This window comes from Panicum virgatum, chromosome 5N (genome assembly GCF_016808335.1).
Source record: "Panicum virgatum strain AP13 chromosome 5N, P.virgatum_v5, whole genome shotgun sequence".
Classification (NCBI taxonomy): domain Eukaryota; kingdom Viridiplantae; phylum Streptophyta; class Magnoliopsida; order Poales; family Poaceae; genus Panicum; species Panicum virgatum.
In genome coordinates, this window is record NC_053149.1 from 70247648 (window position 1) to 70260131 (window position 12484).

At 45.3% G+C, this 12484-nt stretch overlaps 2 protein-coding genes and 1 pseudogene across 3 annotated transcripts in view; 1 reads left to right on the forward strand and 2 right to left on the reverse strand.

The window, feature by feature from the left end:
- The window catches only part of LOC120672029, a 96594-nt pseudogene that overhangs the window by 34004 nt on the left and 50106 nt on the right, over positions 1–12484 (forward strand). The window lies entirely within an intron of this gene.
- LOC120672028 (zinc finger MYM-type protein 1-like) lies at positions 1944–5094 on the reverse strand. Its single transcript, XM_039952321.1, has 2 exons — positions 3686–5094; positions 1944–3596 (listed from the first exon to the last, which is right to left on the reverse strand). Exons 1-2 carry the CDS (start codon positions 4526–4528, stop codon positions 2034–2036), a joined length of 2406 nt encoding a protein of 801 aa, XP_039808255.1. The 5' UTR covers positions 4529–5094; the 3' UTR covers positions 1944–2033.
- Positions 10640–12228, reverse strand: LOC120672034 (glucan endo-1,3-beta-glucosidase GII-like). Its single transcript, XM_039952328.1, has 2 exons — positions 11923–12228; positions 10640–11812 (listed from the first exon to the last, which is right to left on the reverse strand). The coding sequence occupies exons 1-2, from the start codon at positions 12074–12076 to the stop codon at positions 10875–10877; spliced, it is 1092 nt and encodes a 363-aa protein (XP_039808262.1). The 5' UTR covers positions 12077–12228; the 3' UTR covers positions 10640–10874.

Here is a 12484-nt window from a genome sequence, read left to right on the forward strand (position 1 = left end):
CATAAAGCGGGGTCCTGTGCAAAATTCTAAGTGAGGTCTACTAGACTAGCGAAATAGAACAATCAAATATTGAATATAATATAATATATTACATAGGAACGAAACATGCCAAGAATTGTACGTATTTAATCTTAATTGCATAATATTTAGATAAACAACTTTATTTTTGTCATGTTTCTTGCAATAAAATATTCAATGCATCATCAATCTTCTCCAACATCTCTCAAGTACTATGATAATAAAATTATTAAGTGGGATTTGTTGGAATCATATTTTCTAGATCGATTTGCACAAGATATAACTTTAAGCGATCTTTATATCATAAAAGATGAATGCATGAGTTCGCGTCATGATGACGTGATTGCGTCAAGATGAATCAACACCTGCTAAGACTCGAGGGCAACTGGGCAAGCTAGCAGGTCTTTTTGGCCAGGGATGTGTGCCCAGCGTGTCTGCGTGTGTCAGTTACATTAGGGGTGATAAAGGGTCTTAAAATATAACCTAGATAATCTAAGGTCCGGGCACTAAAATAGTCGGACCCTAAAAAGACAAGCTCTAATATTATTTAATTTTGAGCCAAACATATATAAAGGCTAAATTGGATTGTGAAGCGACTATCAGGATCATGATCAGTTATCACCTCTAGTTATATTTGGGCCGACCGATTAGGAACAAGGGAGCTAGTTAATAATTATTGGGCTAATGAGCTTGATCGTGATGGGCTACATTAAAATTTTGGTGCCCCGAAAAAATGGGGCCCCTGTGCAGCTACACGGGCTGCACGCCCCTCCGTCCGACTCTGTTTAGATTCATGTTTAGAGGATTTACTTTAGTCTATTATGATAATAGCATAGGTGAGTAATTATTAGGAAAGATAACATATCCAACGACTAGTATGATTAAAGTTGTCGGATTGATGACCGGATGTTTCTAATTTGTATGATAATTTTTAGAATTTCTTTATTTTTTAAATATCCAAATTTGATTCTAGATGGCTTCACGTGGAAGTTTAAAATAAGCTTTTAATTAGTAATAGTAAGATTATTATTGTTGCGAATTTGCAATATTTGTTGGGGGAGTAGTAGGCATGTAGCATGATATTTTTATTGAAACAAAATAACAACACACTCGTATATAAGAGGTTCATCTGAAAGTGATGGGATACACCGGAAACTTGTTAGGATAGAAGAGTCCAAAGTTTTGCTCCGTCGGCTCCCCCGGCTTCTGGTTCTCGTTGAACATGGCGAACACCAAGGTCTCCAACGCCCCGGGCCTCTTGGGCGTGCCCTGGGCGCCATGGTTGATCAGGTTCTGGTTGTACGTCTGCGCATTCTGCACGCTGGCCGCCGTCCCACCTGCCGACGGCCACCCGCTCTCGGACACAACGACCCTGACGTTCGCCGCGCCGGCCTTCTCCAGCGCCGCCACCACGGCGTCCACCATCGCGTCGAACAGGTTGGTGTAGACCAGACCGTTGCCAGCGTCCGTCACCGTCGTGCCCGGCAAGAAGAGCGCGTAGTTGAGGCTGATGTCGCCGGGGCTGCCCTTGTAGGCGAAGTAGGGGTACACGTTGGCGAGCAGCGGCGCGCCGGCGGTCGCCAGGAACCGCGCGATGTCCGCCATGTAGGGCTGCGCGAACACGCCGCTGGAGGGAGGGAAGGAGTTGGTGACCACGTCCAGCCTCACGCACGTGGACACCTTGATGCCGGCGAGGCTGGCGGCGGCCAGGGCGCCTTGGAGGTTGCGCATGGCCGGGAGGATGCTCTGCGTCGCGCCGCCCTGCACCTCGTTGCCGACGGCGATGTACAGGATGTTCACGGCGGGGTAGTAGGGCTTGACGTTGGTCTGGACCCAGGTTGCGGCGCATGATGGGCAGGCAGCGAGGTTGCCCATGTCAGGGGCGAAGCCAGGATAAAATGCCACAATACAGATTTGGTAAAATATAGTACCATACAAAATCTTAATATCGATAAAATGAGATAAAGGACATTCACATATTGTGATAAATACAAAGTAAGCATTCACTCCCATGACTACCCTCTACGGTTACGGTCCTCCATCGTGTTAAAGCGGACAATTACATCTTTGATTGGAATTGTGGCTAGAAATCCTTGTTCTACAAAGCATATGATACAATGACTCATAAATTCATCACCAATACGATTTCGCAATATTGTCTTCACAATTTTCATTGCTGAAAAGCATCTCTCAACTGATGCAGTGGCAACAGGAAGAACTAGTATTAACTTGAGAAGCCGATAGACCAAAGAAAAAGCAAGATCCTTTTTTGTCCGCACCATCAACTTAGCAAGTTCAGAAATAGTATCCAAATTGGCAAATCTTTCATCAGCTCGCACATTATCAATGTAAATAGGAAGCTCAAGTCCAAGATCCTTCAATTGTGTTGAATTAAAATCATCGGGGTACGACTTAGCCAACTCCATCAAGCTCTCAACTTTGAAAGCCTCAAAAGAATTTTTGGGACTGAAAGCAGCAATCTGAGTAAGCAGTTTAGAATTCACCTCATTAAAACGGTCACTGAACTCTGCAAGCTGCAAGTCAATAATTGGATTCAAGCAATCATATCTATAATGTTGATAGTTGGTGCGATTGGTCTTTTTTCTTGGATTATGACGATCAATATAGTCCTCCTCCATATCAACCTTAGGAATGCCATGTTCTTCACAAAAGGAGTATATGGCCTCCAATAAAGAGTCACAGCCATCATCTCTAATTTGCTGAAATTTTTGCTTGGTTAACTTCACCTCTAACATGGCTTCTAAGATGTCTTTATCCTTCCTTTGCAATGATAGTGACAAAGAATTTGCATGTCCTAGAATAAGCAGCATTAACTGTAAATGGAACACAAAATCAAAATCTTTGAGATAGTTCAAGAGACCACGAGCTTGACGTCTCTTTGCATCATTTGGACCTTCTTTTTCAACATAATGGAGCACTTCAATAACTTCAGGGTACAGATTGTTAAGGCTCTTGAGGGTTTTATAATGAGAACCCCAACGTGTGTCTCCAGCTCTTTGAAGGGCTTGTTCTTGATTTAATCCAGTTCCACTACTAAGCTGTCCACTGCCTATGGCTTTTTTCACTCTCTCTTGTTGACTTTCTCGAATCATATCTTTACGTTTGCAAGAAGCCCCCGCCACAGTAAGCAATAGGGATACCATGTCAAAAAAATCACTAGAATCATCATTCTTTTTAGCTACTGCAACAATGACTAATTGCAGCTGATGGGCAAAGCAATGGATATAATACGCAGAGCTATTTTCTCTCATGATTAAAGCCCTTAAACCATTAAATTCACCTCTCATGTTGCTGGCTCCATCATAACCTTGTCCTCTAATTTGTTTGAAGCTCAATCCATATTTAGCAAACACATGATCGATGTTAGCTTTAAGACAAGAAGCTGATGTCTCTTTCACATGAACCACAGCAATAAGCCTCTCTTTTATTTCCCCGAGCTTATCAGCATATCGCAAAACAATAGCCATTTGTTCCTTACCAGAAACATCTGCTGATTCATCTACTAATATGCAAAAGACATCCCCACCAATTTCTTCAATGACAGATTTCACTATGATCTGCAAAAGAAATAATTAATTCATCTATTCACACTTAGAGAGAGAGAGCATATTTTCTGAAACAAAATAATATTGCAAAGTTCTCTTACCTCAGCAAAACACTCTGCAATATCCTTTTGAATTTCAGGAGCTATCATCTTATTGTTTTTTGGAGCCTTACTTATTGCTTCCTTTACCTTGTCATTTCCATCTGCCAAAAGTTGTAACAACTCTCGAAAATTTCCCTTATTTGTGGACTCTTCTGATTCATCATGGCCACGAAAAGCTAAACCTTGATTCAACAAGTATCGGACTGCTTTAATTGAAGTGGTCAATCGAATCAAATGCATCTCTTTAGTCAGATTACTTTGCTTGTTCAAAGCAGCACCAATTGATTGGCCAGGCTTCAATAAGTTGTTGCATCTTTTCACAGCTGTGTTATGAAAACTATTACATTTGCCTACATGATCTCGAAGCCTATCAGATTTGTTCCAGCCATCCCAACCAGCTATTACAAATGCATCATTCCCACCTTGGCCCATGTTGCAATCTCTAAACAAGTAGCAATATAAACAAAAGCACTTATCCACCTTTTCACTGTACTCTAGCCAATCATATCTAGTAAACCAATTAGATTGACATCGACGTGGATGACCTGCTATTATTGTCTCTGGAAACTTAAAACCAGGTGGTGGTTTAAAAGGACCCCTTATCAAATACTTTCGCCTTATGTCATCTTGTAGATTTTGGCCTATATAATATGATATTCTCCTTCTATCTGCTGGATCATATGGAAGCTCATCAAAATTTACCTCCTGTCGTGAGACCCGTGAAGAAAGATGAGTAAAATGATTAGCGTTTGGTGCAGTGTCATCTCTTCTTGAAGTGCCTCTATCAAGATTCTCATCGTTATCATCAGTTAGGGGCAATTTTCTTTTCAAGAATAGTTCCATTGTGCTTTGATTGCCTAAAAAATTAGTCAGCACAAATAAACATTAAATTAGATACTGAACGCAACACTAAAGTAGTCACTATTATTCAATCTCTTTACCTGGCATCTTGTTGGAACAAGGAATGCAGCTATCAAATAAATCTCTTTTCCTGGTTACAAGCAAAAAAAAATTCCTCTTTGCTTCTCCTTTAGTCCTTTCTCATCGCATAACTGAACCAGAATCAACAATTATAAAAATCCCTGAGACCCCTACATCTTCAACTCTGCAGCAATTTTTTCACCCGTTTAACAAACAAGGAATCGAATGGTCAATTGAAGTTGAGGAGTTGGGGTTACCTGGTACCTCTTAGGCTCCAAACATGGTGATGAGATGAGGAGAGGATGCACAAGATGGCAGGGGCTGGCCGCCTGGGCGCTAGGTCGACGGGTCGGCGCAAGACGAAGAGCCGGAGAGAAGGGGAAGAGTAGATGTCGATCTATTTTTCCCAGCGATCCTGACCCTGTCTACCGATTGGAGTATGGGCTGGTGGCCTGGTGTGCAACCTGGCTCATGGGCCAAGCAGTGCGCCTTGTAGCTGCCGTCTACCGATTGGAGTATGGGCTGGTGGCCTGGTGTGCAACCTGGCTCATGGGCCAAGCAGTGCGCCTTGTAGCTGCCTATGCTGGGCTGTTGGACTGGGCCACCGGGGTCATGCAATTTTTTTACTGGGGTCCAATATGGTGGAAAAATGCTGGGTACAACTGATGTTTCGTGGATCATCGGGTCGGCTGACCCCTACGCGAGCACGTAGCTTCGCCACTGGCCCATGTCTTGGTTGACGACGCCAAGGATGAGCCCGATGCCGGAGCCGCGCAGGGCTTCCATGACACGGCTGTCAGGGGCGTAGATTCAATACAGAAGCGTGCGCAGTACAGTGCTCTAGTTATTCATTCACAAATCGCAATGTTCAAAAAGCATTATACATGCTTCTGTTACCCGCAAAAAGAAAACCGTTTTTCTAACGGAGAAATTGTTAAAACACAACTATATGGAGCATGGGGATTGCATTTTTTATGGAACCAAACTAGTACTTCGATTTAGTGAAGCAATCCGACCACATAACAGTAAGAAGGGAGGCCAAAACTCCAACGGCCATTGCCCCAGCAGCAAGCATAGCAGCAGAGCCCTGCATAATCGCCATCTTGCAGACCAGGACTGAGAAAGGAGGCCGCCAAAACTCCAATAGCAAGCAGCAGAAGTTTGCACCTGGTTACCTAGAACATGTAAGCATTCTACAAGGAACTCACCAGGGCGACCTTATTTTATACTGGTTTCACCCACCTTGGGTTGGTGCTGGCCTGCTGGGGATTAATAATTTCCTTTAATGTGGTGCGGCAGAGCATGTGTGGTTGTTTTCAGAAGAGAAAAAAATAAACGCGTCTTCAATATGTGCCCAAATCAAATTGGATTGGGAGATTTTTTTTCCCCGATGCTAAGGCTTTGTTTGGATCACTTTGTATTTTGGTTTTTTGGATTTTTGGAAGGGAATCTTCAATATTTAAAGTATTAAATGTTGACTAATCACAAAACTAATTACAGATCTCGTCTGTAAACTATGAGACGAATCTAATGAGCCTAATTAAGATATAATTAGACACTAAATTGCTATATTAATGCTACAGTAACATGCTCTAATGGTAGACGTGAATAGACACTAAATTGCTACAGTACATGCTCTAGTGATAGATTGATTAGGCACATTAGATTCGTCTCGCGATTTACAGTCCATTTGTATAATGCGATTTATTTTCGATTACATTTAGTACACCATGCAAGCAATTTACAAAAAAATTGCATTTTGGCTTTATGAATCTAAACAGGGCCTAAATTTTATTTTACAGTCTTTTGACACCGTTTTCTCTCACTCTGAATGTAAACACTGTTCAAATCTGGTATATATGTGCCAACAGTCACCTCAAAAGATTTGTAATTTCAATGGGTCGGAGAAATTAGGCCCCCTACGGCTGGAACTTTGCAGTTCTGATTTGTGCCACCTCACAAAACTTGCCATGCATTCCGGAAGAAGTAGGACTGGAATTGTGAGGTTTGGATGATACGCGTGGCTCATTAAAACTTGCCATTCCGGAAGAGAAATATATAGGAATTGCGAGGTTTTGATATCTGCCATCTCGAAACTTTAAATAATGAAACCTCAAAAGAGGAAACTTGGCATTGAACAGCTTTGTAGTATGCAACAGAAGGCTAGCTATGCGCCACCTCAAAACGAGCCAATCTCTCTGTAAACACCTGCAATTCAAGAGAGAATTTCGACCTCAAAAGATTTGATTTGGTGAATCTCTCTGATACATGCCACTTAATTTAATGCGTTCCAAATGTGGAGAATGACACCATTAAACATTTTATTTCCAGCTAGTGGCATTATTCGAGGAGATTAAAATGAGAGAAAAACAAATATAAATCGCCAAGACCAATTCTACCACTTCTAGTCGAAGCAGTTGTCACAAGAAGGAAAAAAAAACAAGGGTCGTGGAAATAGAGGCCAATGCAGTATTCTTTCCTTTTTGAAAGGAGTACACAACCCAATCAATTAAGAGATCAAAGCGAGGCACCCTGCGCTCGAACATTAGTGGGCTAGTACCTGGGCACCATCGGATCTAGGCCATCAAAACTCGGGGGAGTCTATTCCTCACATGTGCGAGGAATCGACTGCACATCGCTGAAACCAGCGCCCCCGCCTCCCTTGCCTCCCCCAGCTCCAGCGATGCCACCGCCGCCGACCATAACCAAGCACGCTGCCAGTCTACTGCCTTGCCCCCGTCGCCGGCCTCCGCCCACCGGAGATCCAGCCCTACCCGGCCGGCGGCACTCTTGCGCCGCCTCGCCCTCCGCCGGCCCAACCGCCGCCACCGCCGGGCCGCCGCCGCCGCCCCCGGCCTCCTCTTCTATAGCCGGAGGCTATGGATCCATCCCACCCCCGGCAACCCAAACCCTAAAGGCCGCCGCCGCCCTCCACCACCCCGGCCGCCGGCGACCTCACCGGCAGCCGCTCCCCCCACCAACCACCCCTCGCCGACCGCCCTCTCCTCCTCCCCTAGTTGTCTCAGCTCGCAACCCCTCGCCCGCCGCCCTGGCTGGAGGTGGAAGACAATCCACAGTGCCTTCACGGGCTTCTGTGATGGATCACCGGGAAATCGCATATGAGATGAATAGATTTCTCGTCAAAACTCTCCTTGGTCCTACTAGAGTGCAATGTTTCAAATAGGAAAAAGTCCAGTTTTAACCTCTCAACTCTTCACGAAGTTTAATTTTAACCTCTCACTTCCAAACCGTCTAATATAGGGACCTCAACTTTACAAACCGGTCAATTTATACCCTGAGGCCGGTTTTTGGGTTTCATGCTGATGTGGCGGTGGTTTTCGGCGATCAAACAATGTGGTGCTGATGTGGCAGCCCATATAGAGAGGGAGAGAGAGAGAGGGGCGGGGAGCAGAGCAAAACAAAGCTCGGCGTCAACGCGTATTGTGCCCACTGCAGTACTGCATCTCCTCCTTCGCTGGAAGACGCGCAGCCACCCCCGCGTCCGCGCCCAGCCGTGCTCCTGGTGGAACTTAGAGCTCCCCATCCTTGTGCTGGAGGAGACAAAGAGCCTAGCCCCCAACAACATTGGCAGCCATGAATCCGACAGAGGAGGCGCCTCCCTGTCCCCAGCCCCCACTCATGTGCCAAGCCCCGCCCTCATACCCCCGCACCAGCCACGGAGAGGCCGGCGAAGAGGGCGAGGTTGTGCCTGCAGTGCGGAGCGGCCGAGATGTTGCGGTGGAGGTTGGGGCCGGGCACGCTCTGCAGCAGATCCACGCTCGCCGTAGCTCGAGCTTGAGGAGGGAGATGCGCGAGGAGAGGGAGGGAGAGGTGCCGCGGGGTCGCCGGGGAGAGGGAGAGAGAAGCGTCAGCGTCGGGGCTCTTCGGGGGAGGCATGGGAGAGGGAGGGAGGAGCTCCTACGTGGCAGCCAGCGAGGTTTAATCTACAGCTCTGTGCTAATAAAAGAGTGAGGGCGTGTTTAGTTCGTGAAATTTTTTGAGTTTGGCTACAGTAGAATTTTTGTTTTTATTTGATAATTAGTGTCCAATCATATACTAATTAGACTTAAAAGATTCATCTCATCATTTCTAGCTAAACTGTCTAATTAGTTATTTTTAAAATAAACTACATTTAATGCTCCATGCATGTGTTCAAAAATTCGATGTGACGGGAAATCTTAAAAAAATTTGGGAACTAAATAGGGCCTGAGTTTAAAAGATGTTCTTGGCACGATGACCATTTTCAAATTCCTGCACCAAGGGGAGTGTGTTCTCGGGTGATTCTAGCAATTTCGACTACTCTCTGAAAAGAAAGAAATAAACGATCGTATTTTTCAGGACACCAAACACACAGTGCAACTTGTAAATGAAGTGCGTGACATGGCTAGATTGTGGGTGGTTGCAGGGGCAAAATCCTTAGGAGCAGCTCTGGTCTGCCAAGCGGGGATTGTATGTCGTTTGGGCGCCTCGCACTTGTAAAACTCTACTCTTTAATGAATGCCGGAGTGGTCTGGGTCCTTCAAAAAAAAATCATGTGAGCTTGCAAACCAAGCTTTTGCTCTGTCCTCGGCACAATAGTTATTTTCAAATTCCTCTCTTTCCTCTATACTTGAAAATCATTATTTAATACCATTTAAAAAAGAGAAAATTATTATTTTAATAGCCATGATATCCATGAGCAAACAACCACCATTCAATTGTGGTTCACTAGGAAAGACAACATTGGATTGGTGTCCACCAACAGTTACCAACAAGGAAGAGTGTCCTTGAGCAAACTTACCCAGTAAAATATGTTCCTATGTTCCCACGGGATAATTCTTAATATGTAAAAAGAATAGCAATTCCATGCTTGTTCTCAAAAGTGTACTAATTACCTCTCAGTTCTTGCATGGACTGTAAAAATCAGAGCGTACCCGTGGTCAATATAATGTCCTCTTAAACTTGACTTGGACACGATCAAGATAGTACCAGTAGTCTAGTCTACTAGGGCCTTGTTTAGTTCATTTTGCATTTTTATATTTTTAGAAGGGAATCTTCAACATTTGTAGTATTAAATGTAGACTAATCACAAAACTAATTACAAACCTCGTCTGTAAACTACGAGATGAATCTAATGAGCCTAATTAATCCATCGTTAGAGCATGTTACTGTAGCAATTTAGTGTCTAATCGCGCCCTAATTAGGCTCATTAGATTCGTCTCGCGATTTACAATCCATTTGTGTAATGCAAATTATTTTTCGTCTATATTTATTACACCATGCAAGCGATGTAAAAAAAATTTGCATTTTACGTTTTGGAATGCCTAGATCTCCAGAGAAGTCCAAGTCCTATGTGCTTGTTTTCGTGTGCAGCTTTGAAGCACAGAATTTGTGATAAGGTATGGACTTGTTCTGACTCTGAGTCAACGTACTGCATGCATTTGGTCTTTGGTTTCTATAACTTCCAAGCTCTCGTGACAAAAATAAACTTGTCGACAAGCTTCAGTTTGGCTTAAAATATCAACATAAACACAATTTAGCAAACATCAGGTCTAAGCTAGTTCACACAAAATTAAAACTAATACCTGATAAATCCTTCTTTGTGTATACAGTATGTCTGTATCCACTTATTCATTCCGTTATCTATCTATTATCGTATTATTTGGCCAACAAACGGAGCCTCCACATTCGCTCTTAAGGTCTAGAAATTACTACGTTAATCGAAGAAAATTAGAAAAATAAAAATTACCCACCAATGCTATTACAATAAAAATAACCTAAAATATCCATGTGCCTAATTAAAAATTATGCACCCATGCCATTATAAAAATATAAATATAAAATATTATTTAGCTATGTATCAGCTACAAACATATTATTAATAAAAACTAAAGCTAACAACAATCAATCAAAATAAAAAGAAAATAAGAATAATTATATGCATAATATTATTAAAGCTCAACAAATCAAATTGTTATTATAGGTAGATCATATTTGAATTGTTTAACCAACAATAAGAAATAATTTACGATAATGATAATGAACAAGCTGATGTATGGTAATAAATAGTATACTCTTTAATAAAAATATAAGGATACAACAACATGCAAATTTTTGAATTTTCAATACTAACTGCGCAAATGCGCGGGGCCATACGCCTAGTTTATTATTTATATGGTTGCAAAAAAAGTTGTTCATATATACTCGTATGCAGTAGTATATGTATATGCAGTATTCGAAGCATGCGTAGAAATAATCCGGCTTGTATGTACTCCTGCGTTACTTAATCTCATGCGAAATTAATAGGGTAGACTGGTGTCTTGTCGGGACCATTGAACAGCCCGAACTTCTTCTCCGTGGGGTCGCCGTCCTTCTTGTCCTCGTTGAACATGGCGAACACGTACACCTCCATCGGGCCCGGCTTCCTCGGCGTGCCCTTGCCGGCGTGGTTGATCAGGTTCTGGTTGTATGTCCGCGCGTTCTCCACGCTGGCGCCCCTCCCGTCGGCCGACGGCCACCCGCTCTCCGACACCACGACGTCGACGCCGCCGCCGCCGACCTTGTCCAGCGCGGCGTGGATGGCGTCCACCATCGCGTCGAAGAGGTTCGTGTAGGTGAGCCCGTTGGTGTCGACCACCGTCGTGGAGCTCGGCTCGAACAGCGCGTAGTTGAGGTCGATGCCCTGGCTGTCCTTGTAGGCGAAGTAGGGGTACACGTTGGCGAGCAGCGGCGCGCCGTTGCCGGCGAGGAACTGCACGATGGGCGACATCACGGAGGGGTCCCTGAACACGCCGTTGGAGGGCGGCGAGGAGTTGTCGTCGAGCACGTCCATCTTCACCGCCGTCGACACCTTGATGCTGCTGGCGAGGTTGGCTGACGTGAGGGCGTCGTGGACGTTCTGCATGGCCTGGAGGACCGAGGCGGCGCCGTCGACCTCGTTCCCGACGACGATGTACCTGATGTTGACGTCCGGGTAGTAGGCCTGCACGTTGTCCTTGACCCAGGACGCCGCGGAGGCGGGGTTGGCGGCGAGGTCGCGGAGGTTCTCGTTGCCGACGTCGAGAGCGAGGCCGATGCCCGAGCCGCGCAGGGCTTTGAGGACATCCTGGTCGGCGAAGTAGAAGCGCATGTTGCCGATGCCGTGGGACTTGTAGAGCTGCACGACGTCGCTCTTGGACGGGAGGCCGCTGCCGATCACGCCGTAGCACACGCCGATGGCTCGCACACCTGCACGCAATAAATAAAGAAAGCAAGCAAGGGCTCTGAGTTTCGTTTTCCTCTCTACACTAGCCAGATGCATGGTTCGTTCGCCGGAGTTCAAGAAGATGGATATATACTTGTAGCGGTGGCGGCGAGTGCCGCAACGACCAATGCGGCTGCGAGCACGGGAGCAACGCCTCGCCGCCTAGCCATCTTCTTCGACGCCGCCGGCCGGCCTCTGCAACCGCTGCGAGTATCCAGAGATCGCCCGGCCTTGCAGTGGATGCTCATCACAACGCAACCCTGATTGTATTTATAGCCTTACATTCCTGCCTGCTGCTGGATGGAACTCGGAACTTTCAGCCCCAGCAAACGGGACTCTGGTGATGAGCAGAATTGGCTACCGTGCAATTAGGCGCAAAGACCGGACAGGGTCAGCCGATCGAAGAAAACCTCGCCGTCTTGCGTACGCTTGCTTGGAACAGTTTTTTTTTTTGGTGCGCCCATGGCCAAATTTTGCATCCTTGGCGAGAATCCGAGAGAGGCCGGATAGAGACGCATGCGTGCCAGTACAGAGAGGGCGCAGACTTGGAAGACCTCTGCAGACTCGCCTGGCCAAGTTTTCCAATGCCAACCAGGACTTGGCGCTACGGTCCGTCAGCATGTCACGCATGAAAACAATCAACGTATACGGCGAGT

What these genes read in the sequence shown, in the direction of transcription:
- LOC120672028 (XM_039952321.1), bottom strand. Translation starts at nt 4,528, where the DNA reads ATGGAACTATTCTTGAAAAGAAAATTGCCCCTAACTGATGATAACGAT. An exon ending in TTGCAGAGTGTTTTGCTGAG is followed by an intron (nt 3,597 to 3,685) that starts GTAAGAGAACTT and finishes TTTCTTTTGCAG; the next exon opens with ATCATAGTGAAATCTGTCAT.
- LOC120672034 (XM_039952328.1), bottom strand. Translation starts at nt 12,076, where the DNA reads ATGAGCATCCACTGCAAGGCCGGGCGATCTCTGGATACTCGCAGCGGT. An exon ending in ACTCGCCGCCACCGCTACAA is followed by an intron (nt 11,813 to 11,922) that starts GTATATATCCAT and finishes TATTGCGTGCAG; the next exon opens with GTGTGCGAGCCATCGGCGTG.